Source organism: Psittacula echo, assembly GCF_963264785.1.
Source record: "Psittacula echo genome assembly, chromosome: 5".
NCBI classification, from domain to species: domain Eukaryota; kingdom Metazoa; phylum Chordata; class Aves; order Psittaciformes; family Psittacidae; genus Psittacula; species Psittacula echo.
This window is the reverse complement of record NC_137739.1, coordinates 3,756,496-3,781,355: the sequence shown is the minus strand read 5'-3', so window position 1 is coordinate 3,781,355 and position 24,860 is coordinate 3,756,496. Positions and strand designations below refer to the sequence as shown.

The following is a 24,860-nucleotide window of genomic DNA, read 5'->3' as shown; positions in this document are numbered from 1 at the left end:
AATGCAGGGAGCGGTCTTCCCATGCAGGGGGGTGTCCCAATGGGGTGAGCGTGTCCTGCAGCTGGAGGGGCTCCGGATGCACGGGAAGGGTCTGGATGCTGCGGGCGGGGGTCGCAGCGGGGGGCGGCCCCACCGGGCTGCGGGGGGTAGGAGGGAGGCGGTACCGAGGCGGCCGCGCTATAAAGGCGGCGTCGGGGCGGGCGCGGCGGCAGCGGCGGTCGGTGGCGGCGGCAGCGGCAGGATGACGGCGAACGGGACGGCGGAGCCGGTGCAGATCCAGTTCGGGCTCATCAACTGCAGCAACAAGTACCTGACGGCGGAGGCGTTCGGCTTCAAGGTGAACGCCTCGGCCGCCAGCATGAAGAAGAAGCAGATCTGGACGCTGGAGCAGGACGGGGAGGACTCCAGCGCCGTGCTGCTCAAGAGCCACCTCGGCCGGTACCTGGCGGCCGATAAGGACGGGCGGGTGAGCTGCGACAGCGAGGAGCCGGGCCCCGACTGTCGCTTCTTGGTGGTGGCTCACGGCGACGGGCGCTGGTCGCTGCAGTCCGAGCCCCACCGCCGCTTCTTCGGCGGCACCGAGGACCGGCTCTCCTGCTTCGCGCCCGCCGTCTCGGCTACCGAGAAGTGGAGCGTCCACTTGGCCATGCACCCCCAGGCCAACCTCTACAGCCTGGCCCGCAAGCGCTACGCTCACCTCGGGCCCCGCCGCGACGAGCTGGCCGTGGACCGCGATGTGCCGTGGGGAGTGGATGCCCTCATCACGCTGCTCTTCGTGGAGCAGCGCTACAGCCTGCAGAGCTGCGACCACCGCCTCCTGCGCTCCGACGGGCGCCTCGTCCCCGCCGCCGAGCCCGGCACCGCCTTCACCCTCGAGTTCCGCTGCGGCAAGGTGGCCTTTCGCGACGGGGAGGGCCGCTACCTGGCCCCCTCGGGACCCAGCGGCACCCTCAAGGCGGGCAAAAGCGCTAAGGTGGGCAAGGACGAGCTCTTCGCCCTCGAGCAGAGCTGCCCGCAGGTCGTGCTCCGAGCTGGCAACGACAGGAACGTCTCCACCCGGCAAGGTAGGAGGGGATGGGGGATACACACACACAAACCTCGGCCGCTCCCCTGCGTCCCTCGGGCATCGCCTCCTCCACAGCCCCTGCACTGACGCGGGATCAGCGCCTCGGTGTGACCCCCCTGGAGCCCCCCATCTCGGCAGCATCCCCTGCCTCCAACCCCACGGAGTGCCCCTCTGCACCCCCCCGCCATCGCCTCTTTAGGGCCAACCCTCTTTGAATGAACCCCTTCTTACAGACGTCCCTGCACCCCTCCTTGTCTTCCCCAGCACCCCTCCAGCATCGCCTGCCTGGGCCCCCCCTTCCTCAACCACCCCCACCCCTGCAGCGTCCCCTCTGCCCTGTGGGTTGGAATGGTGAGGGGCCTGCCTTGGGGTGCAGAGATGGATGGGGGGCTATAGGGCAGTGGATGGGGTCTTCCCTTGCCGTGAAGGAGGCAGAGCAGCCACCCCTCGCCTTCCTACCTGCGGAGCTCATTGTTCGCCCAACAAAGCCTCCTCCGAACTCCCCCTTTCCCCTCCTTCCCCCAGCATCGCTGAGCTTTGTCCCCCGTAGATCAGGGCCTGGGGAGGCTGCAGTGCCCCCCATGGGGCTGTGTTCCCCGGTGGGAGGGGGCTGGATACCACCCACCCCCTGGCCTCAGCAGCGGTGCTCGAACGGCCACATCCTGCATCCACCCGCACAAAGGCAGCCGATCCCTGTCCCCTCCGCTCTCTGGAGAGGCCATGGCGAGCACACGCCACCCCCCCGCCTCCCAGCACCCATGAGCATCCTCCCCCCTCAGCCCCATGGGTGCTTGTGCAAGACCGGGGTTTGGGGGGGGGGGTGTCCCCGCTCCGCTGTGCTGGAGATGCCCTGGGGCCCATCACCGGCGCGCCGGGTCAGGCCGGCGCACGCCGGGCGCGGGATGGGTGCGAGCACGTCCCGGAGCCTGGAGGGACGAGGAGCGGGGAATTTCTTTTGTGCCTATGGAGCACCGCAAGGTCGCAGCTTAACCCCCGCCTGTGCCCGGGCAGCGCCTCGCAGGGGCCCCAACCGAGTTTCTCCTTCCCGAGAGCGCAGCAGCCCCTTAGGGAGGAGAAAGGGCCCGCAAAGATGAACCCTGGGACCATCCGTGCAGGGGGATGGGGAAGGAGGAGGAGGATGGCGATGGCGGGAGGCTGCCGCAGCGCCGTGGGGGAAGGGCTGCTGCAGCCCTTTGTCACCGGAGATGGGGAAACCAGATGTGGGGGGAGATGCGTGCGATGGGGCGGCGATGGGGGGACCCCATGGGTGGGAGCTGCTGCTGGCGGACCCGCCGGCTTTGTGTGGTGGGGAGGGACGGGGGGGATGAGGGGGATGGGAAGGGAAAGGGGGGGGGAATCCAAATCTCCCCAGCAACAGGGGGCTCTGCGCTGTGCCCGGCCCCTTTCCAAGCAAAATAGAGCGGGGAGGGGTGCGCCGGGGCTGCCCATCCATCGCTTGGAGTCCGTTCTGGCTGCAGAAGCCGTTTCCACACGGTTCATCCCGCCCGGCAGCGGCGAGCGGCTGGGAGCTGCTGCCTTCCCTTCTCCCGGCGGGAATGCGCCTTGTCCCAAGGTTATGGAGCAGGCGGTGGAACAACAGCGGCCGGAGGAAGCGGCTGCAGACAGCCCTTGCCCCCGCCGCGCTGATAAGAGCTGCTGCCGGCAGATGTGCCGGTGGCTGCAGGGATGCGGGATGCGGGACGTGGGATGCAGGCAGGGAGCAGCTGCGGCTCGGCGCAGGCTTATAGGAAAAGGCAGCTTGTGGAGCCAGGGAGGCAGCAGGGATGCGGTGTCTGTGTCCTCAATGGGGATAAGGCCATGAGGCTGCTGTGGCTCCCCTGGCTGGGAGCTGGAGCTGGCCCAGCCTTGGGATAGCGCTGTCCCGGGAGTGCCGAGTCAGCTCCTGGCTTGGAGCCTGCTCCCTGTCCCTGGGATGGCGGCGTCAGCATCCCCTGCCCACAGGGCACCGGGGACCGCGACATGGCCAACCCCAGGGTGTGGGGCACGACGTGGGTGCCAGCCCCTTCCAACGGAGCCGAGCCAGGGCACAGGGAGCGCAGCCTCCGCCCGGCTCAATGGCTCCTTTCTAGCCCCGGCTGCGGCAACAAAGGGCCCTTTGTGGGCACGAGGGTCCCGAGCGCTGCGCGGTGCGCGCCTGCCTCCCACCCCGGGGAGGAGAGGATGGGAGAGAGGCACCTCGGGAAGCAGGGCCCGGGCAGGGGGGAGCACACGTCCGGGCATGCCAGGCTGGCGATGGGAGCTCAGCTCCCAAGCCAAGAGCCCGCACGGCACGGGGTGCGTCGGTGCTGGCTGCAGCGTGGCTCATCTCGGTGATGCAGGTTTGGATCCGGAGATGCCAATTGCTTGGGGGGTACCACAAAGCCACACGGAATCCATCAGGAATTAAGGGTGGGTTTTCCAGGGAATTTGTGACCCCTTTGCAGAGGAGCCGCTCAGTCCCCAGGCTGCTGCTTTTAGGCAAAACCAGGCTTGGATTCACACCTGGGTGCGGCAAAAACCCATCCAGAGGGCAGGGAAGGGATGAGCCTGGGAGCACGTGCGAGGCAGCAGTGCGGGGTTGTGGGTGCCAGTGCCCTGCAGGGAGGCCAGACCCGACCTGTGCAGGCAGAGCTGGGTGCAGCATCCCCTGGGCTGCTGGGCACGAGGGCCCGAATCCTGCCCATGAGGGCTTGGATGGGTGGTGGGTGCTGCTGGTGCACTGGGCTTGGGGTTTTGGGGGCATAACCATGGGGCTTTTGAAAGGGAACCTCTTGGCCTATGGGGAGCTGGAATATGGGAAAGGTGCCAGCTCCCAGCCATGGAAAACCAGCTCCTAATGTGTGGAATTGCCCCCCTGGGTCTGGCCATGGGGCAGCTCCAGCTGGTTGTGCCATGGGTTGGCCGTGGTCCTCCAGGCTCTTGGCTTCCTCTCCATGGAGTGTCCCACTGGGTCTCACCAGCATCCCGGGACTGCTCTAGGACACCTGCATGAGTTTAACGTAGAGGGTGAGACTTCCACAGGCCACAAACGCCCCTGCGCTGGGTCTATGGCTCCTCATGGCATGGAGGTGGCAGAGCTGCTGCAGACTGTGGCTCCTTTACATGGACAAGCTTTGGGAAGTGCATGCTCTGGGGTGCCCATAGCCCTCTGTGTGCATCCCCCATCCTGACCTGGACAGCAGTGAGTGCCGGGGGCATCGATCCTGCAAACCCAAGCGGTTGACAGGGGCTGGAAACCTCGGCAGAGGCTGGGAATCCCTCCCCATCCTCCATTATGAGCTCCATAAGGACCTGGAGCCCAGGGGACACACACACCTCACCCCCAATCTCTGCATCCTCCCCAAGACCCCCACAGCAACCCCATGCTGCAGATGGGGAGCACCCCACATAGGGAATGCGGGGGGGGGGGGGGGGGGGCACAAACGTGCCTCCTCCCCCCCCCAGCTGTAATTAGCAGCTTCATCAAGGTCAGGCTCCAGACAGTGCCTTTACCACCAGCAGTAATTAAAGTGATTGCAGCAGGAGCGGCTGTGCGAGAGCCGGGGAGGGGGGACACGGCTCCATCCACAGCCCTGGCCTGCACAATGGGGGGCACAGCCAATGTGCTCTGCCATGGGGACAGCTCTGCTGCACCCACCGTGGTCCCGGGCTCTCAGGGCAGTTTCTCCCATGCCACCGGCTGGAACGCCCCTGCTCCAGCTCAGTTAGAGCCCTTTGAAGCTGCTCCTGCCCTAAGTGCATTCCTTTGTGCTGACTCGGTGTAACCCAACCCACGTTTTGGGGAGGGGGCGGTGGGAGACCCTAAGCCAGGCCCTGTGAGGCAAGGACCTCAGCCCCATGGTGAGAGTGTGGGCAACTGCCCAGCAATGGGGTTCAGTGTGGGTTCATTCTGCTCCGTGGTGGGGTCTTGGGGGTGAAGGGATGGTGTTGGGAGGCTCCCAGCGCTCATCTCCGGCCTATCCCATCCTGCTCCGCAGCACAAAGCATCACCCCCAGGCTCTCCCCATCCTGGTGCCTGCAGGTCAGGGATACTTGCGCCAGGTACCCAGGGAGCAAAGCACCACCGCATCCATCAGGAGCTATAGAAGGTGCTGGAAGATGCCTGTTGGAGAGGGGATGCTGTGAACAGGCAGCAGCGCAGCAGCCAAAGGACAGCTTTGAGCGTGGGAGATAAGATTACAGCCAACAAAGCAAAGCCTTCAAAGCCTAATCCCTTTGGGAAAGGTGGGAGACTGATATGCAAAGCAGAGGCTGCTCCCTGAGGGCCACTGGATGGGGATGCTTGTTTGGGAGATGCAGATGGGGCGATGGGAAGCTGGCAGGTAGCTGCGGCTGCAGGATGTGGGGGAAGGCATCTCCATTCCTAAGTGTCTGGAGGGAGATGGTCCCTCCCCTGATGGATGGGTGCAGCTGACGGGACTTGCTGGGGGCTTCCCGGTGCAGTCCTGAAGGCACCCCAGCGACCATGTATTGCAGGATGTGAAATCTCAGCAGATGAGAAACTGGAGGTGCAAGGGGTTGAATGCATTGGGGAGGTTCCTGGCTCTAGGAAAAGGCAGATTTGGGCACATCTGGGGCCCATCTCCACTCATCCCAGCTATAGGAAGACAGGGAGAAGCAGGGCTGAGCAGCATGCCCCCCAGCGCCCTTCCCAAATCCTGCTGCAGCAGCTTAGCTTTGGCTCCAGGCTTGTGAGTCCCATCCCAAAAGCATTTTTAGGCAGGAATCCAGCAAGCTGGAGTGCTCCGGAGAGGAACTGGCCCTGCAGGCCCTGACTAAGCAGGTTTGCTTGGCCTCAATGCCTGTGGGTGCATGTGCTGGTGGCCCCAGGATGGGCTGCATCCACCTCTAGGGCAGATGCTGTCTCTGGTCTCTCTGGTTCCAGTGGGGTTTTGGAAGCTGGGGACAGGCTTGGCTGCTATGATAACACACAGATGAGAACCAGTGTCACGGTCCTTAAACATGCCACGAATGGGGATTCATTGGTGGTGAGGTGGCCTCTGGTAATGGATTGAATAACCTGGCTGTCACCTCCAGGGAAAGAACTGCAGCTCTCTCCTGTGTGAATGATGTAAGTTGGTTTTAGCTTGGTGCTTAATCGTGATGGAGAGTCCTGAGCTGGAGCTTGTGGTTGCATCAGCTCAGCCCAGCCCTGGTTTATGGCCTTAACGCTTGAGGAACCAAATGAAACCTGCATTTGAGCCCCCAGTGCCAGAGGGAGGATGCATGAGAGGGATTTGGGAGTCACCAAAGCTCACCGAGGAGCAGGAGCCCCTTTTCAATTGGGGTTCCTGGGGTGCAGGGGTGGATGGGCTCCCCCTCCAGGACCCCCAACCTCCATCTGCCTCTGCCCCACAGGGATGGACCTCTCGGCCAACCAGGACGAGGAGGGTGACCAGGAGACCTACCAACTGGAGATCAACAAGGACACCAAGAAATGCGCCTTCAGGACCTACACTGGGAAGTACTGGACCCTCACCTCCAATGGGGGCATCCAGTCCACCGCGTCCACAAAGTGAGTCCCCTGTCCTGGGCGTCAGGGACCCCTCTGCATCTCGCAGGGGAATCCAAAGGGGATTTTCCAGCCTCGGCGCTCATCCCAAAACACTTCCTGGCAAAAGCAGTGAATTCCCTGGAGAGCTGGGCCTGGATTGGGGCTTTGCCACCCAAGAAGTCCCTCAGGCCACGTAATCCTTCCCGGCCGACTGGGGCTGTTGGAATGCTTTTCCCTGCAGCTCAACCCTCTACTGACCGAGGCTGAAACCCCAAAGTGCCTTTGGCTGCCTGCCTCCTGCCTGCTTCCCGTCGGGATGGCCGCCATGACGTGGCAAAACTGAATTGAATCAGGGTCTCCCAACCCATCCATGGCCCTTCCCGGGGTGGCATTGGAGGGTCCCCATCCCTTGCATCCCGCTGACCACCCTCTGTACCCTGCAGGAACGCGAGCTGCTACTTCGACATCGAGTGGTGCGACAAGCGCATCACCCTCAAAGCTGCCAATGGGAAGTATGTGACAGCAAAGAAGAACGGGCAGCTGGCGGCCTCCATGGAGACAGCAGGTAAGGGACACCCTTGGGGGATCCCCATCCCATACTGGGGTGGCAGAGGATGAATGAGGTCCCTCCTGAGCCAGCCTCCTCTTCCAAGTGATGCTGAGGGACGCAGGCAATGTTTTCACATGCTGTGGGGTGGGTGGGAAATGGATGTGGGCCACAGCTCACCCTCCTCACTGCTGCCAGCCATGGAATCCAGGCTCCGCACCCCCACGGGATGCACTCACAGCCCCTTTCCCCTCTGACATAGGCGAGACGGAGCATTTTGTGATGAAGCTGATCAACCGGCCCATCATCGTCCTCCGCGGCGAGCACGGCTTCATCGGCTGCCGCAAGGTCACCGGCACCCTGGACTCCAACCGCTCCTCCTATGATGTCTTCCAGCTCGAGTTCAACGACGGAGCCTACAACATCAAGGGTGAGTCCTTAGGGATGGGTATCGGGGTGGCAAGCGACGGCCATCGGCGCCCCGGTGGCGGCTCACGGGGCCACCTTGTCCCCTCTGCCTGCAGATGCCACTGGGAAGTACTGGATGGTGGGGAGCGAGTCGTCCGTCACCAGCAGCAGCGACAGCCCCGTGGACTTCTATTTTGAGTTCTGCGACTATAACAAAGTGGCCATCAAAATCAATGGCAAATACCTGAAGGGTGACCACGCCGGGGTCCTCAAGGCATCCGCCGACACCATCGACGCCTCCACCCTTTGGGAATATTAATGCACTTTAGCGTACCTCTCATTGCCAACTTTGATTATTCCCCCTCCTCCGTCCTTGGTTTCCTTTTGGGTTTTGTTTTCCTCCTCTCTGTACAAGGATTTTCCGGCTGGCTTGTCCTTCCCTCCCACTGCGGAGCTGGTGCCTGGGGTGGGAGGTGGGGCTCTGTGGATTAAGAACTGGAAAAGTGCTGGGGCAGCCTATAGCTTTGTATTGCCCCCTTCCCTCCAGGTTTGCTGGGCCTGGAAACTGCCATCCCGCTGCTCCCGGCCCCAAACATCACCTTAGGTAGTTCAATTTCCTCTCCTCAGTTGAACAAAGGGAATAAGATCACCTCTGTGCTTGCTTCTGCCATATCAGCACTGGCACCGCCTCAGCCTGTGCTGCCAGTGGCCCCTGGAGCACCCGTCCCATCCCACCCCATTCCAACCAGGGGCAGAGCCATGGTGCTGGGCTCAGCCAGCTCCCCCCCAGCAGCTTCTCTCTGCTCCTGGCTTTTGGGGTCAGGATTCATCCCCAGCTGAGCCATAAGAGGTGACCTTACATATCACAGCATCCCCGGGGCCGGCGCGGGATGGCACGTATCCCTGTGGAAGGGCCAGCAAGCCGATTCCCTTCTTCCCCATACACCTGGAAATGAGTTTTGAGGGTGATCCCGTCTGGAAAACCTCAGCTTTTCATCTCGTGGAGCCCCACACTCCTTGTGTCCCTCTGCCCCTCCTTGTGCTTCTGGCTCTGGAGGAGCACCATAGACCCCAATGGCGGGTCCAGCCCGGCTGGTCCTGCTGCTGTGCTGGGGAGGGGATGCTGTGGGGGGGGGATGCAGAGCAAGCCTGTGCTGGGTAGGGAGCTTCATCCAGCCCATGGTGGGCTTTGGTCCCTGGCTGATGGAACCTCCCCTGGGTGGTGGCTGGAAGCATAAACTGCAGCTTTTTGGTTTACAGAATAGAGAAGTTCCTTAGCAAACTTTGCACAGTGATATTTGCTCAGTACCTTGTTTCTTTCCTCTCTCTCTCGTCAAATACTGGAACAGTGAAGGGAATCACTGCACACCTAATGCTGAATTGGGAAGCGCCCGCTCCCGTGGGCTCCCCCAAGGAGGGCAGCTCCTGGTCCTGGGCTCTCGTGCCATCACAACTCAACTGGAAAAGAAAAGAGAAAGACCAAAACAGTATTTTTGTTAGTCTCTATTTATATATGCTCTCCATGGCACTGTGTTACCAGCTGTTCTCTGTACTAGGTCTGCATTAGAGTATAACGCTGTTTGTAACGGGTGATGCTGACGTGTTCGTTAGGGTGTTGAAAGGCACTTTATCCTTTGGGGCCTTCCCGGGGCCGGTATTTGCTCCCTGCAAACACACCAAGGAGCCTTTTTCCCCCCCCAGCCCCACACCAAGGGTGCTCGCGGCATCGCTGCCGTGCCAAAATCACTGGTCCCTATCGCCGGAGGCAAGGCAGGGGCTCCTCAGCCTTAAAGCCATGTGGAGGGTGGAAACCCCTCCCTAGGAGCTTGGTGCTATCCTCTCAGCTGGGAGAGCAAGGGGCCTGTCCCCCCTCGCCAGGGATCCCATTGGGATGCTACCTCGGCTCTGCGCTCGCATCCAGGGGCTGCCTGCGCCCACCCGGGCACCGCTCTGCCCCTCGAAGGACCGAGTGTCTTGATGAAGCCCTGAGTGACGCTGTGACTTGGCACACACTTTCTGCTGGCCTTCATACCCCCCCCTCCCTTTGCCCTGTGTCACCTCCTCCCTGTCCCCCTGTTGCAGTTTGAACCATGTAAATCCTGATCCGGCTTCTTCCGTGTGACACTAGGTCAAACATCTCTCCTGTCTCCTCGTAGCGGGTGTCGTGACTCTCTGACAAACATCTCACTCTGAAAAGTTAAGGTTTGGGTTTGGTTTTTATTTTTTTTTCTTAATTATTATTTTTTTGTAAGTGCCATTTGTATAACTTAAAAAAAGAGCTTCAAATGGAGAAAGATGAATAAAAATAAAGCCTGCATTCGGATACAAACAGAGGCGCGTGCTGTGTCTGGTGGCTGTGCCTGGAGTTGCAATGGCCTTTGAATGGCATGAGCCTGAGCATGGAGTATCTGGGGGCTAGATTGCTTTGCCGTGATTGAGGTGGCTCTAGAGGGAAGGGAATGGTGGCCAACAGGCTCATCTCCAGCAAGCAGCTCAAAGGGGATTCTTACCTGGTCAGGAAATGCACCACGGGTAAGGGCTGACCCCAGGCTATGTGATGGATAAGACAAGGGGGGAAGGCTTTAAGGTGAAAGAGAGAAGATTTAGATTAGACATTAGGAGGCACTGGCACAGGGTGCCCAGAGAAGCTGTGGCTGCCCCATCCCTGGCAGTGTTCAAGGCCAGGTTGGACACAGGGGCTTGGAGCAAGCTGCTCTAGTGGAAAGGGTCCCTGTTCGTGGCAGGGGTTGGAGCTGGATGAGCTTTAAGGTCCCTTCCAACCCAAACCAAAGCTGGCTGAGGCTGGGTCACCTCCCAGGATGCTCAGAGCAGCCCCAAGCCACCAAGCTCCTGTGTGCCTCAGAGCATGGGTGACCTCTGCATGGCTTGAGGACATACACCAGTGAACCAGCTGCCCCTGCAGCCAGCAGTGATGCTGTGCCCCTTCAGCCTGGCAGTGCTGGGAAGGAGCTGCTTTTTCTCCCTCTGCTTCAGGTATTTCCCCCCCCCATACGATGCCCCTAAGGGGGAGGCACCTGCTGGGAGGGAAGAGCAGTGGGATGCTGGTTTTGGATGCATGGCATGGCAGGGGGCAGTGGTAAGGCCCCTCCTCCTTTGCTTGGTGGGATGGAGAAGGGGAAGATAGATCTAAGAGATCTCAGGCTGGAAGGAGATGGGAAGCCCATCCACTGCAGCCCAGGCTGAAACACAGCATCCAAATGGAGCTGGGATGGCCAGGATGCGCCCCCAGCCCTCTTGGGACAGTCAAAACCAGCCCTAATACTCAACCAGCCCTCTCAGGTTTGATGCTGGGGCCAACCTCAGTTTTGGCTGTGAAGATGGGGTGCAGCACATGCTTATGGGGGGGGCTGGGAATCAACTCCATCACCCGTGCCCGGAGCAGCCAGCCCCTTTGCTGCCCTTTACCCCCTGCAGCAGGCTCAGGACCACCGATGGGCTCTTGTTTGGCTTGTGCACATCTAAAGCTGGTTTGGGAAAAGCCAGATTTGGGGAAGAGGGGTGCCCAGCTCCCCCCTAAACACACATCCCGATGGGCACAGCGGGAAGGGCATTGCCTGGAGGGACCTTCAACATCAGGCACGGGTTCAAGCACCGCAGCAGGGGTGGAGCAGAGGAAGGATGTTCATTCCTCACTGTAAACAGGGTGGAATGAACGCAGGAAACACGGAGCAGCTCCAATCACCACGTGTGCACCTTCACCCTCAGTGACATCCGCATGGGCATGAATGGACCTGGCTGTGACACCCATGGGCTGTGACACCCAGCCTGGGCAGGAGGCAGGACCCTCACCCTTCCCTTCTCCATGCTCACCAACACCTTCCCCTTTGCTTTCAAGCAAGGGGTGGAAAAGCTCCCCTGTTTCCTCCCCCCAGCACACACATCCTGGTTTCCATTTAAAGGAGTGCCTGGAAACCATTTTCTATCCCATCCCCTTTTTCCTCGGGAGCATGTGGAATACATTAAGCTTTTCCTGGAGGGTCCAATGGGTTTTGCCTTGCGACTTACAGAGTTTTCAACCACAACAGCCCTGCCTGCTCTGCTGCCTGCCATTAGCCCCAGCATCAAGCTGGCACAGTCGGGATGGGAGGAAGATGAGGATGATGATGTGATGATGCTGATGGTACTTCAGCTGGAATAAAAAGCACAGAGGGTAAAAATCAGAGTGCACAAATTTATTTACAAAATAATTCAAATTACAATATAAGACAGGAACTTTTTACACACTGGGTATTAGAATGGTTCTAACTACCAGAAGGTCAAGAAAAATATTCCTTGTTTGGGTTGGTTTCTTTAATAAAACACCTATTTCTTTTCAGCTATTGTTATACAAAGTGGCAGAACATGCACATCTTTACAGGGCTTCTTTCTTTTAACAGAACGTTTTGCTAAGTGCAAATACTAAGTTTCTCTTCTCCCACCTTTAAGGCAAGTAAAACGGAACACTGCAATTAGAACCAGAAGTACCTGTTACGGGCACAGCAACCTCCCTGCCACCCTGTGAAGGATGGACGGCTTCAAGGACTGCAGGGCAGGAGGGAAACGGGGTGGAGGAGTTGGAGACCAGATCAGGAGGGATCTGGGGGGGAGTGCAGTAAGGTTTGGGGTTATTTCCCTTCCTATTTGTACATAAATCAACACAAGCCCTATCAGAAACCTCGGCGGCAGACACCAAGCACTGAGTCGTCTTCTCTCAGACACAGACCAGCTCAAGGCTTTCTCCCCTTACATCCATCAAGCAATCCCAGGTCCATGACGTCCGTGCCACAGCAGCAGAGGACCCTCACGTTCTAACCACAAGGATGGACCACAGACACTTCCCACCTCTGCTCGATGCTTCCCCATCCCTCTCGCTCCGCCTCTGCACATCCCTGTGCCAAAGCTTTACTCCTGATGCCCACACATCCGCAGACACACACTGAAGGATCCTCCCTTTGCACAGGTGGGTATCAATGGGCAACCCCAACCACCCTGCTGGAGGAGGGAACACACTTCAGGAAGCCTGAAGGGCTCATGCAAGACTTGGGCACAGAAAATCCCAGCTATGAAACCACACAAGATTTCCTTTCTGTTAAGGGGAAGGCACCCACACTTCTCCTGACCTGGGTCCATCTTCCCACCACCTGCTAACGCTGTGAACACAGCCCTCCTGCCCCAAATCCAATGGGACGCTGCTCCTGACTAATGCAGGAATCACTCGGTGCAAGGCAGGATGTAAAGTTGCCCAAACCCCAGCTGAGCAGCAAGCAATAGGCTCCTGCAGCCCCCAGAGGTATAAACTGAAGGAAGAGATGATAGCAGCAAGGGAACACCACTTGGTTCTTAATGCTAGAGAGACCATGGCACGAGAGCTGGAACAGAGCACCCCACAGGGTACGTTCAACCCATGGGCAATGCCCAAGAACGGAGAAATTGCTGACTCAGCTCCAAAAGGCATGGAAATTCCCTCTGGGAGAGCCTGCTGGGGACAATGGTCTCCAGATGCTGTCCCAGGCACTGGCTTATCCCAGGAGCATCCCACTGACAGCCCTGAGCCCACCACTTACTGCCCTCCCAAAGGGGATGCTGTGCATGAAGCACTTACAGGGAGCTGCAAGCAAGGGGTGGGCAGAGGCTGCGAGGTGGAGGCAGCGAGTTTTACCTAAGAAACCCAAATGAAACCAGAAGACGGATGTTCAAATACAAAGGGGAATAACAGGAAGGGCACCCAGGGGGTTCCCAGCAGGACAAAGCCCAAAGCAAACCACCCAGGAATGATGGCACCAATGGGACGCTGAAGCTAGCCCAGCATTTCTGGGAGGGAGGTTTTTATCCACTCCAACCATTTTCTGTTCTAGAGGGGACCTCTATGAGGCAGAGCACCCAAAGAGAGGTGAGGAAAGGGCTTTGTGCCAAAGCTCCTCCTGCAGCCCAGCACCTATACCCCCTGCTTCTCATAGGGAAGCTTTGGTGTTCCTAACCCCTCACTTCGTAAGCCCAGCAATACTCACACCTTTGCTGTTCCCAAACCGATTAGGCTGGAGCACACCTTTTCAGGAGTTCCCATGTGCAATGGAAGCAGCCAGCTTCCTGCAACACAGAGCTGCAGTGCACGCACCACTACAAGGGTAATTCCCAGTTCTCCTGTCACAGCACACATCCCACAGCACTGCCTATGCATCTAACAGGGCCTTAACCCAAGCAGTTTTTGCTATGATGGGCACAGCTTGGCTCTGGGTGCTTCTCCAGCTGTCTGAGAACCATGGCCAGAAGCAGGGGGAGGTTTGGGCTGTCAGATGGGAACAGCAAAGCAAAGGCCACGTTCTGGAAGCTGAGCCACCCTCCTGTGGGGATAAAAGTCCTGAGCCCTTTCAAGGGGGCAAGGTCAGTTCAGCCAAACATCAGGATGCCCGAGTCTTGTGCTACTTGCTAAAGCCTCGAGACAGAACATGGCTCTGGGCTTCCCACTGAGATCTCAGCAGTGAGATGGCTGCTGCATCCCATTACCCCACTTTGAGAGTGAGAAATGCTAAAACCACTTCACTGGCTTGGTATTGAAAAGTGTATTTCTGTTGGGAGGTGCCGGCGGGTTACAGGGATGCTGGAGAACATCAGCCTTGTGCCTCCCTGCAGGCAGAAGGGCAGCCATGCTGCTCCTGCTACGCTGCTCCTGAAGGTCTTACTCAGATGCAGTCTCCCTCTTTACTCCCAGACTCTTGTCTGTGCAGCAGCTGCTCCAGCCGGCAGGAAAGGAGGATATTTAGGAAGTCCCCAAGGAATGGCTGCATCCCTGCACTCCACAAAGTGTCACTTTCCCTCCCAACAGCTGCCTGAACAGGCTTTGTCAAATGAAAATCATCTGGATGCCCAACACAGGGAGAGATCCCTTGGGAAACGCAGCACCAAGGCCTGTTGCAGCACAGGTTGTAACGTCTGACTGCAAAGGTTCAGAGAAGCTCTAGAGAGGGATACAGTGCAAAGATAGGTGAATCAGGGGTCCCTTGGCAGCTGGATAATCCAAGAGGAGCTGGAGAAGGAAGGGGGGTGATGTTATAGGGTGGCTTTGCCCTGCAGTGACTCTGTCAAGTGCTGTTTGAAGCAGGTCAGAACTGCTGGCGAGGCTGAGGGCCAAAGTGCATAGGCAAGTTGTGCTCCCGCCGAGCATTGATCTGGGGAAAGTCAAAGTTCACCCTCATGTTGGGTAATGGGGGCACGTAGGGAGCAGGGACGGGGCGGATGTGGAGAGGGATGTTATTGTACAGGGGACGGACGGGAGGGAGCTGGAAAGGAGGGTGCATGAAGGGGTAGGGGCACATCCGGGGCTGATGGAGGTTCTGAGGAACAGGTCTGGGGATGACTTCAATCCTCTGGATTTTCTCCACGGGCTTTTCTACAGGAGGGCCGATCCGCTTGAAGCTGTTCTCTGCAGAGGGGAGAGAGACAAGAACCAGTCACGCCACAAACAAGTCTTGCATTTGCAGTCAGCATCCTCCATCCCTGCATGTCCCTTAAGCGCACTCTACAGCATCACTGCTCACCCCTTCCATGCTGCAGGCACAGCTTTCCAGTCTGGCTCCTTTCGCCACACCACAAAGGTTTTGCTGCCCTTCAGCTACTTGGCCAAGTGGAGAGGAGACAGGTCTGTGCATCCATCACACCCGGCACCAAGGGAGCTGGACACAAGCCTTGTGCCTCCCCACTGTCACAGCAAAAACCTGTAGGCAACAGCACTTTAAAGCCAGACAGGTTCCCAGGGTGATGGCTTGCACTCCTCTCTGGAGCAGGTTTTGGGTGATGCTTGGTACAGCACAGGATGCATGGAGGAGCCTGCAAACAGCCAGGCTGTGGGGAGAATCCAGTGAAGGTCCAGACTTGTCAGGAGCCGGGATCTATGCTCTCCCATTGCCCTCAGCTTGATGTCAAAGCACAGGTACAGACCGACTTACCTCCATTTTTCTTCCTCTGCTCCTCTTCAGCCTCTTTCTGAATCTCCTGGATTATCTTCTCATCATCTTCCTAGAAATCACAGAACACAAGAGTCCGTGGGTTAACTCCTGCTGCAGCAACCTTCTGTCCTCTCAATGCTGCTTTGCTTTTCAGCACGTTTGCATGGGGAAATGAAAGGTGAATTCAGCTGAATTGTCCTCATTTGGGGTTGACTTAGATGTAGTCCAAAGCAAGGCTGCGATGGGGGACTGCAGCACAGAGCTAAGCCTCCTCTACAGAGTAGCACTAAGAGGCTTAAGATCAGTTTTGCTGGGAGATCGGTGCTAAAATCCATTGCCTGGATGGAAACCAGAGAAGTGCAACCCAGCTCCTCCCATGCGAAGCACTGCTGAAGAGCTGTTAATCTTTTAAATGGCAATAGTCTATTAAATATTTACATTACCCTGGCACTTCCAGAGCTTTTGGCCCAACAGCTGGAATTAACACAACTTAAATCCTGGCTCTAGTAGCTAAACTGCTGTGACGAGGCCATTTAGATCTTATCTGTAACTCTGAGGAGGGCATAAATCCCAATATGTTTCTTTAACGTCTATCTAGAGGTTATGAGAAGTATATTCGGACCCGCTGCTCACCAAGAACACAAGGAGAAGCCAGAAGTGGAAAGCGTCATTCTGCTTCTTGTCACCTTTGGTTTTCCCAACCCAAAGGAGCAGCAGAGACCAAACAATGCAGAGAAGCTTCAGGTAGCTAAGAAGGATGGCTTTTATGCCACCATTTACTAGGCCAAGGGATGCACAAAGTCCTGGAAGAAGACTGTGCAACTCCTGAGCTATTGACTGCTCCCAAGAAGAGGTGTGAAAAATGAGTTTCTTCACTGCACCACAGCATGCAACAGCTATCGGGGTAACAAAGATCACACCCAACAACTCAAGAGACAACTCCCTTTCAGTGCCAGGCAGCAGATGCTTCTGCTGGCCATATGTGCAGCGATGGCAACAGAGGACCCATGGTCTCTGCAGGGTTGCACCTGCTGCTGCTTCGTGTCCATTGGGATGAAACATTACCTGGCACTTCCAGAAAACAAATGGGAATAGCTAAGCTGCCTGGACAGTGTCTGTACCCTTAATGTTAGTTATTAGGGAAGAAGGCCAAGAACAGGAGCTGCTGCTGACACACAGCACCTGCATCAGGCACTCGGATGCCCTGGTGCTAAGGAGCACTTAGCGCTTGCAAACCACCAGTGAAGCAGGAGGGAAACCCCAAGCCCCAAGCACCCCACAACACACAAGACTCTGCCTCAGTTTATCCATCCTCATTTCAGCTCTGCCAAACCCTGTAAGTTTCTTCCTGCACACTCTTAATGTGGAAAATAGCCTCTATTTTAAAGAGTGCTGGAACTCAACTCAAACTACGCTTCATGGGTGCAGCTACATTGAAGTTATTTTAAGTCTAGCCAGCTTCCCAGTTCCAATCTCATGGTCCTGCACGTGTCTAGCATGGGAAGCCTGCTAAGATGTGCCCTTCTCCAGCCTCCAGATAAGGTTTCCCTGGGAGACTGAAGTTATCTTAATCTGCAGAAACCCATCCAACTCGACACTTGCCTCCCTCTTATTCTTCTGTGAGTCAACAGTTAAAATGAAGACATTCCAGGACATGCTTTTTTCTCTCCCAAGCAGGCTGCTTCCATGGACTGTTAATTACAGCCTATCTATCTCCATAAAAACTGCTGAAGAATGGCTCTTCTGAGCCTATACAGAACTCCTAATTACACCCCAAGCTTCAGACTGTGATGTTCCCTGGCTGGAAAACAACGTGGGCATGCTCTGCAACAAGCACCAAACATCCACTGCTCCTTTGCTGCCTGAGCAGCCTCTCAAAGGGTGGCCCAAAACTTCAAGACTTCAGTTTCTGTTGTTCTCAGAATGTATTTTGCAATGCTGTTGACAATGGAGATAGCCACATCTTCCACTTTATTGCCACTTACTGGAAAAGACTTACCTGAAAGGTTTTCTTTACTTATAGGACAAGAAACGTATCTTAAGCTCAACTGAACAAGATCACCCAATCTCCATCCCTCACACAAAGGCATAAACCTCACCTTAAAGCCCAGAAACATGCAGAAGTCCCTTCTAACTTGAAAAGAAAAGTTGTTTTGTCATCACGTCTGTGATTAACCCTCTGAAATGGTGCTTTCCAGGGACATCCCATCCTGACATCACCCCCTGTGATGCTGCAGCTCCTGTAAACGCTGCTGTTGATACCGGTCGGTCCTGGTTGACATCAAGGGAACAGGACACATCAAACACAACAAGATCCTCCTGCAGTGAGGGCTACTCAACCCTCCCAGTTTAAACTGCAGCTGATCTCCACATTAATGAGGATCCACAAAGCCATGTGCCCCCAGGGCCGGAGAGCCAGCTGCATGCACACCAAGGTGATGCTGGCTTCAATTACTGCAGCTCCCAGGGCAACAGGGAACTGCAGAGCAGCAAAGCCCATCTGCCAGAGCTCTGAAACCATGTCTGTCTTGCAAGGACAACACAAACCACATCACTTCAAACACAGCGGCCAGAGATCCCTTCTGAACTCCATATCCCTTCTTAGTCTTCAAGAGGGGGTACACCTTACAGCACACCCCCTAGATGCAAAAAACATGCCAAGAACAGACCCAAATCAGGATGACAAGTTGCTGACCACCTCTGTGACTGTAAATCCCAGCAGAGACATAACAAACTACACAGAATCATAGCATGGTTTGGGTTAGAAAGGACCTTAAAGCTCATCCAGTTCCAGCCCCATGCCATGGGGCAGGGACACCTTCCACTAGAGCAGCTTGCTCCAAGCCCCATCCAAGCCGGCCCTGAATGCTGCCAGGGATGGGGCAGCCACAGCTTCTCTGGGCACCCTGTGCCAGCGCCTCAGCACCCTCACAGGGAAGAGCTTCCTTATATCCAACCTATTCCTCCCCTGTTTAAGATTGAACCCATTACCCCTTGTTTTATCACCACAGCCCCTGATGAAGAGTTCCTCTCCAAGGGCAGCTTTGCTGCTTCTCTGCTGATAAAAGTGTATTCTCACACTGGAAGGTTAAGAGGCATTTACATTCAATCCCACACGCTGAACCTTGGCTTTGAATTTTTCTTTGCATCAGGATTCCTGAAACACTGGTATCCATTAATACACAAAGAATAAAAATACCCTGCACAACAAGCACCTTCCTACCCAAGCAGCTGACATTACACTTGGCAAGTGCCGGCTACAGAGCTCAGTTCAATACCTGCAGTATTTAGGAAAGATCCACGTCCCAAACGGAACAACATAAAAAGCCATGTGCACAGCGAGATAATTTTAGGGTATTTGTGAAGGAAAACTGGTGCCACAAGCTCTGCTTATTCCAGTTTGCATCAATGAGAATCTATGAGAAGCAAAGGCAGGGTTTTGATTCCACAGTAACCGGAGGGAGGTGACAGATTCACCTAGGAGTAAAGCATCCACACCAAAAATTAAGCTTTCATTAGCACACTTAGGGCTGGCTTTTGTGGTGAAACCCCCATTTAACATCACATGGGGTGGAGGCTGCAGCACAAGCTCAAAAAGCCTCTTGTGTCCATTTGCCTGAGTGGGTTCAAGTCCCTTAATAAAGGATTAGATTATGATTCTAAGAGCCCATTCGTTGGCTGCACGGATTGAAGGGACTGATCTTGTCATGTTAACACTCATCTTCCTGTCAGCTGCCTTGCCTCCAGCAACAAAGAAAGATAAAAGACTAAAAGCAACCCCCAAGCCCTGGTGGGTCTCAGCACTGCTCAGCCTGCATGGGTTTGGAGCAAGGATGCTACTTGCCTCTCTCCTCCTGAGAGAAAACACACAGGGCAATGCTACAGCGTGGCCCTTCCCCATCCTCTGTTGCATCACGGGAGAAGGGAGGTGGCCAAGAGGAAAATGCAAAGGATCTGAGATGTATTCACCCTTCTCATGTGCAAACACCGCAGAAAGCAAAACGTGGTTATGAAGAGCAGCTGCATTTACAAAGCTGATGGGGGAATGCTCTTTGCAGGAACCATCCCCAGTCCTGCAGCCAAAACCACCAATGTTCATCCCTGAGAGCCTGCCCGTACGATCCCACACCCGCAAAAGGGTCTCAGCATGGAGAAGGCTTTTCCTTTCATCCCTCTCCCACTGAATCCAGGGAATGCAGTGAGCACGGAGCCAATCACAGCAGAAAGGGTGGCTCGGGTCTGCGGCCGGATTAACTAAAGAGCTGGGCTGGGTTGCTAAGCGAGGCACCTTTTCATGGCCTGTTTCAACAATGCTGCATCCAGCATCCACGCAGGGCCCTGCACCCACAGAGAAAGAGCTGCTGGAGAAACAAACAGCCCATCAGAACAGGGAAATACAGCAGCAAAGGAGATAAAAGCTCTGCAAATCACACAGACACAACCTCCCCCAAATAAACCCTCCTCTGCCCCGAACAAAAAGTGCCATCCAGTGAGCTTCTGAAAGCTCTCGTTACCTGTAACTATGAAGTGTCAGAGGAAAGCTGCTGCCCGCCTCCTGAACCAGGGAAAACAAGAGACCTGGGAACTATTCCTGGGCTGCACAACCCCTTCCCTGTCTTCAGAAAGTGCCCCCCCCCCCACTGTCTCCCCCTTTCTGGCTCTTTACAGCTTGCTTTTTCCACGTACGTGTGGCTGCAGCCGTTCCTAATAAACTTGAACTGATTTTTTTTCACGACGGAGGCTTCCAAAGGACTAAAGGGGTTTTATTTCAAATCATTCCCAGATCAGCTGCGCAGATCCTGAGCAAGAACAGGCATCGGCTGTCTCCGGCATGTTCCTCCATGCAGCAGGAAGCAGGGGATAAAAGCAGGCTGTGTTGTAACTGGAACAGGGCATCCGCAGTGCTGCAGGAAAAGGGGGGCCAGGACGGGGATGAAGCACACGCTGGCGTTTAAGACATGCAGAGTTATTTTAGCAACAGGCATTCCCTATTGATGGCTTTCTGTGAACAGCCTGAATTAACTGTATGCTTATGATTATAAGGCATTTTATAGGATGTTAAAAAAGAAGGGTTTAGGGGTGGTTTTCCCCCTCCAAATCCTAAAGGCAGTGCTGTGTCCTTCATGCATTACCTTAATGCATTTGAAGTTTTACGCAGTCTTTGCTCACCATCTTCTTTTTATAATGCTAGGAGGAGGAGTAATTGCAAACACCTTCTAATGATTAGTCTTCTGCTTTGAACTTTAATGATGGGCCTTTGGGAGTGTTTTAGGAGTTTACTGAAAACATCTTAAAGTTTGAAGCCAAAAAAAAGCTGCTATGTAATCTACTGATAGCCCAAAGAGGAGTATGAAATGAATACATATGAGAGCAGCACCTGGTTGACCAAAACAGGCAGAATGCATTAGTCAAACCACACCACAGGATTTGTACGTACTGGTTAAAACACACAAAGCTTTGCTATGGATATTTTGAGAGGAGGGAAATCACAGCCCCGAGTCCCAGAGCCAATTCTCACTGCTCCATCCCCAGCTTTGTCTCCGGCAATATTGCATCAGCCCCTGCAGCAGCCAGCAACGTCTCAGCGAGCCGAGGCAAAGCGAGCACGGGCTTTGCAGGAGAGGAACATGAGGAGCTCTGGCCAAGTGAGAAGAGCTCCTGGCACGTGTTCATATCCTACAGGGGTGCAGGGCACGGATGAGGCTCCAGAAGAAATGCAGTGATTAAGTGATTCCTGCCTGCAACCCTGGAAGCTGCTGACCACAGCCCGATTGCAGCTTGTCTCTGAGCCAGCAAAGATTGCACCACTGCTTTTAAATCAGGCTCCAGCCTCGTTACAACACAGGCACAAGATTTTAACTAACCTTTTATTATGGGAAATTCTGTCTGCTTTATTCTCTCAAGATCATTTGAGACAAAGACTTACAGATGCTGCAGTTCCTAGAGGACTGTCTTTAATCTGGTTTTAACCCAAGTTAATGAATAGGTTCACTTATACTTTCGCAAGAATCATTTCAGCCTCAGAAAACGTTAAACACTTGGAAAAGAACAAAGGTTCCCTACTTAAAAATGAATTTTGCTTTAAGTAATGGGGAGTGAGACCCAAACCAGATCCTTCACAAAGGTATGAAATCATCCAGGTCTGACAGAAAGCTCTAACATCAGTGAAACGTGAACAGACAAGACCGTGTTACTGTGACCATGGCACCGGTCTGCTGTGAAGACGGTTCTAAGTTAAGGTTGTACATAAGTCTATCAGAAATCAGAACAAAACCATCCTGTCACCCTCTGGAAGCCAGGCTTTGGTGCCATACGTGTGCCTTCCCCATGCTGCAGCAGAACCTAGTCCAGGGAGAAGAGTGGCTGCTCCTTAGTGATGGGCTGCAGTTTCACAGGCGAGGAGACAGCCCATCTTCTCCGCACTCACATGTGTGGCTGCAAACATGTGCAAGCTCACGGCAAATACTCTCTTCCTGTATATACAGCATCAGCTGTCTACTGATTTCAACAGAATAGAAGAAATTGAGCCAAAAAAGGAAATAGAGGAGTTAAGAAAGGTACAAGAAGATGCCAATGCAGCCACCAGCAAAGCTGGCATGGGGTAATCCCTTGGATGGACATCGTCCCTGACAAAGGACAAGCCATTCTCTCTATGGCCTCTTCCTCTTCCATATCCCCATGTGAAGATTAAAATTCATTCCCCCTCTTCACACCTACCATGTTAATCCCAGTTTCTGTGTCCCATTTAAGCATGCGGATCACCCAGGTGGGACTGGGTTAGTGTCAGTAAGCCCCTCACAAAGGGGGATAACGCACAGATCTCCATCACTTGAGCCTTAGAAGCCAACACTTGAGTTTCGCATTATACTTTGCAGCAAGGAGAATCACCCAACTTCACCTCCCCAGCCTCCAGCACTCCATCAGCCAAAAAGAAAAGAAAGAACAATAATAACTAATAAAGAGCAGTGCCAGCTCTTTGCTGACAGTGGGAAAGTTTCCTTGCCACAACATTGGTTCATTAGAGAGCTGGCGAGGGCCTGGTGACAGCATCCTCTTTGTGCTGCCTATTTATTTATTTATTTTAAAGTACAGTACGGCTCTTTTGAGAGGCCTCATGTTTTCTCTGGCTCTGAACAAACGCCAGCACCCAGCGCAATCAGCAGCCTGATGGGAACAAAGGATGCCAGTGCCGCCGAACCCTGAATCACATCCCGGTGGAAAACGAGGAGGAGTGGGACAGGAATCTGAGGAGTGCGTAGCCAGGTGCCAGAAACGCTACAGGGGTGTCTAGAAAGAGATGTTTGTGTTTAGTTTAACACCTCGCATTGATAGGATAATGCAGGGAATAAAAGCAGGCAAGCAGAAGACTGGGAAGTTGGTTGCGACACTGCTGGGAAATCCCCAAGAGCCTGCAGATAGAAGGGAGAGATTTCGAGTGGCTTTTCCTTGGCTTCGTGCAAGCACAGGGATTGTGCACATTCCCTGCAGAAACAGGGGCTGGGAGCAGTCTGGCAACTGCAGCAGCCTGAGACAAAGAAGCGTTGGGAACAACAAAGCTCAGATGAGCCCTGGGAAGGCAGATCCACAATTCATGTTGCTCTACCGCTTTGTTGACACCAGGAAATTCAACTCCTGCTCCTACCTACACTCCTGGATTTCTGGTATTGAAGACCTCTGTTTACAGAGACACTGCACTAAGTTTTCCCATGCTCGTCACAGCTACAAGCTGTATTAAGTTACTACAGCTTCCCTTAGAGCTCAATCTATGCTTCAGTTCTCTCTCTGCAGCTGTTGACAACAGCCATGAGAACAGACCCAGCTCTAACTCCGTATTGCTGGCTTCCAGGCAGTTTTCTCCACGGGTCCATCTCTGCACAGGGATTTGCAGAGCCAGCAGCTGGATGATCTGGGCAGCAAAAAGACACAACCCCCTCCTTGCCTCCAGATGCAAAACTGCACCAAACAGCATCTCAGCTGCAAAATGAGTCCAAATAATCCCAATGCTGGCTACTGTGCCTGGTGCCAGCACACGCTCTCCACCAGCTCTTTCCACAAGCCCCTGAACAACGCTTAAAGCACTTCCAGCCAAACCCCTTGTCTAACAGGAGCTGTTTTTCCATAAAGCAACACCGCTCCCTTCCAAGTTGTGGTCAGATGTGCCTCTGTGCTGATGCAGGCTTCTCCAGTGTGTTTTTTAGCAGCTCTGGGAGAGGAAAAAAGTTGGGCTGTCTAAAGCCAACCCTCTTCCTCTGGTGGAAAGCATGGACTTCAACAGGCTGGCAGGGAGCAGTAACTGGAATCAGGGTGAAAAAGCATTCACAAAAGTCCTCTGTTACTTACTGTGGGATCTGTCCAGAGAGAGCACTTGTCACAGTCATGGCAGGGAACGCCGGGAGACCGGAGGTGTTGGCAGAAGTGGTCGTACCCGTTAATGGCAACCCGGCAGAGGTAGCACATCTGAGCACCGCAGCGGCAGGACATGCGGTTGCAACCCTCCGATTTAATGAGGCTGGTGCCACACTTGTGGCACTTCCGAATCCGGGCTGCTGTCATTTTCTCTTCCCTGCAATGGAAGAAGAGGGAGAAGAATGAGAGAAGGGGTGTTTGAAGCCATCAGCCTGTGTTAAAGCTGCTGTTATGCCATCCCAGCCATGCTTTAACCCCCATCTCCAACGCCCTCCTCTTGCGTCCTATGCCATCCCCACGGCCCACCCGCTATTCCAAGGAGGTCTGGGCTCAGCTCCACTTGGAGCCGACCCATGACAACTCAAGAACAAATGAAGTGAAAGAACGTCCATCACTGGCTGCATGCTGCAGACCTGATCCCGGTTTCCATGTGAGCCAAAACACCGCAGCGCCGGGCTCTGGCCTGGGAGGAATTTGAGCTGTAAGTCAAAGGGCACATGGATGCTTGACTTGGCTCTGGAGAAATAGAGCCTGGGAGATAAAGCTCAGGAAAAGCAAACCCTTGGCTGTCATCTACGAGCTAGTTTCATGTTTGCCTGTTGCTCTGGCTACAAAGCTGCCACGACCATGGATTTTCTTCCCCCAGCCTGGCTGCGACGCTCCAGATTTATTTGGTTTGTATTAAATTTCAATCAGTAACTGGAAAATAATCCCATCTTTCCCCACAGAGATTGGGCTTTCCCCCTTTCCCTTATGATTCCCTACATGCGTTTTCCAGAGGTTATTGCTTTAGGTTCAAGAGATGGGTTTGAACAGAGCACAAACAGGAATCCAGGACAAAGCACAGCCCTTGTCCCCAGGAGACGTCTTGGCAGCAGCACACGCTCCAGTGCAAGGGCTCAGCTTGTGGCAGTGCTATTTTGGCACAGAATTGGAGGAAAGCCTCAGTCCTTTAATTAAAAGACTTAAGAATATAAGCTGACATCCTAAGGGCCA

At 54.9% G+C, this 24,860-nt stretch overlaps 2 protein-coding genes across 4 annotated transcripts in view; one reads left to right on the top strand and one right to left on the bottom strand.

Annotated features, from left to right (window-relative positions):
* Positions 1-241: 241 nt before the first annotated feature.
* FSCN1 (fascin actin-bundling protein 1) lies at positions 242-7,834 on the top strand (the record flags this gene model as incomplete). The annotated part of the gene is made up of 5 exons (XM_080617379.1): positions 242-1,064; positions 6,425-6,581; positions 7,004-7,125; positions 7,370-7,537; positions 7,632-7,834. The coding sequence occupies 5 exons, from the start codon at positions 242-244 to the stop codon at positions 7,832-7,834; spliced, it is 1,473 nt and encodes a 490-aa protein (XP_080473505.1).
* Positions 7,835-11,702: 3,868 nt separating this feature from the next.
* Positions 11,703-24,860, bottom strand: part of RNF216 (ring finger protein 216) — a 79,967-nt gene continuing 66,809 nt past the window's right edge. For all 3 annotated transcript variants that reach the window (XM_080619872.1, XM_080619871.1, XM_080619873.1), the window contains 3 exons: positions 23,799-24,021; positions 15,459-15,528; positions 11,703-14,935 (listed from right to left, as the gene is read on the bottom strand). In XM_080619872.1, coding sequence (XP_080475998.1) covers positions 14,616-14,935; positions 15,459-15,528; positions 23,799-24,021 — 613 coding nt within the window. In that variant the 3' untranslated portion in view covers positions 11,703-14,615. The remainder of the gene's footprint in view (positions 14,936-15,458; positions 15,529-23,798; positions 24,022-24,860) is intronic.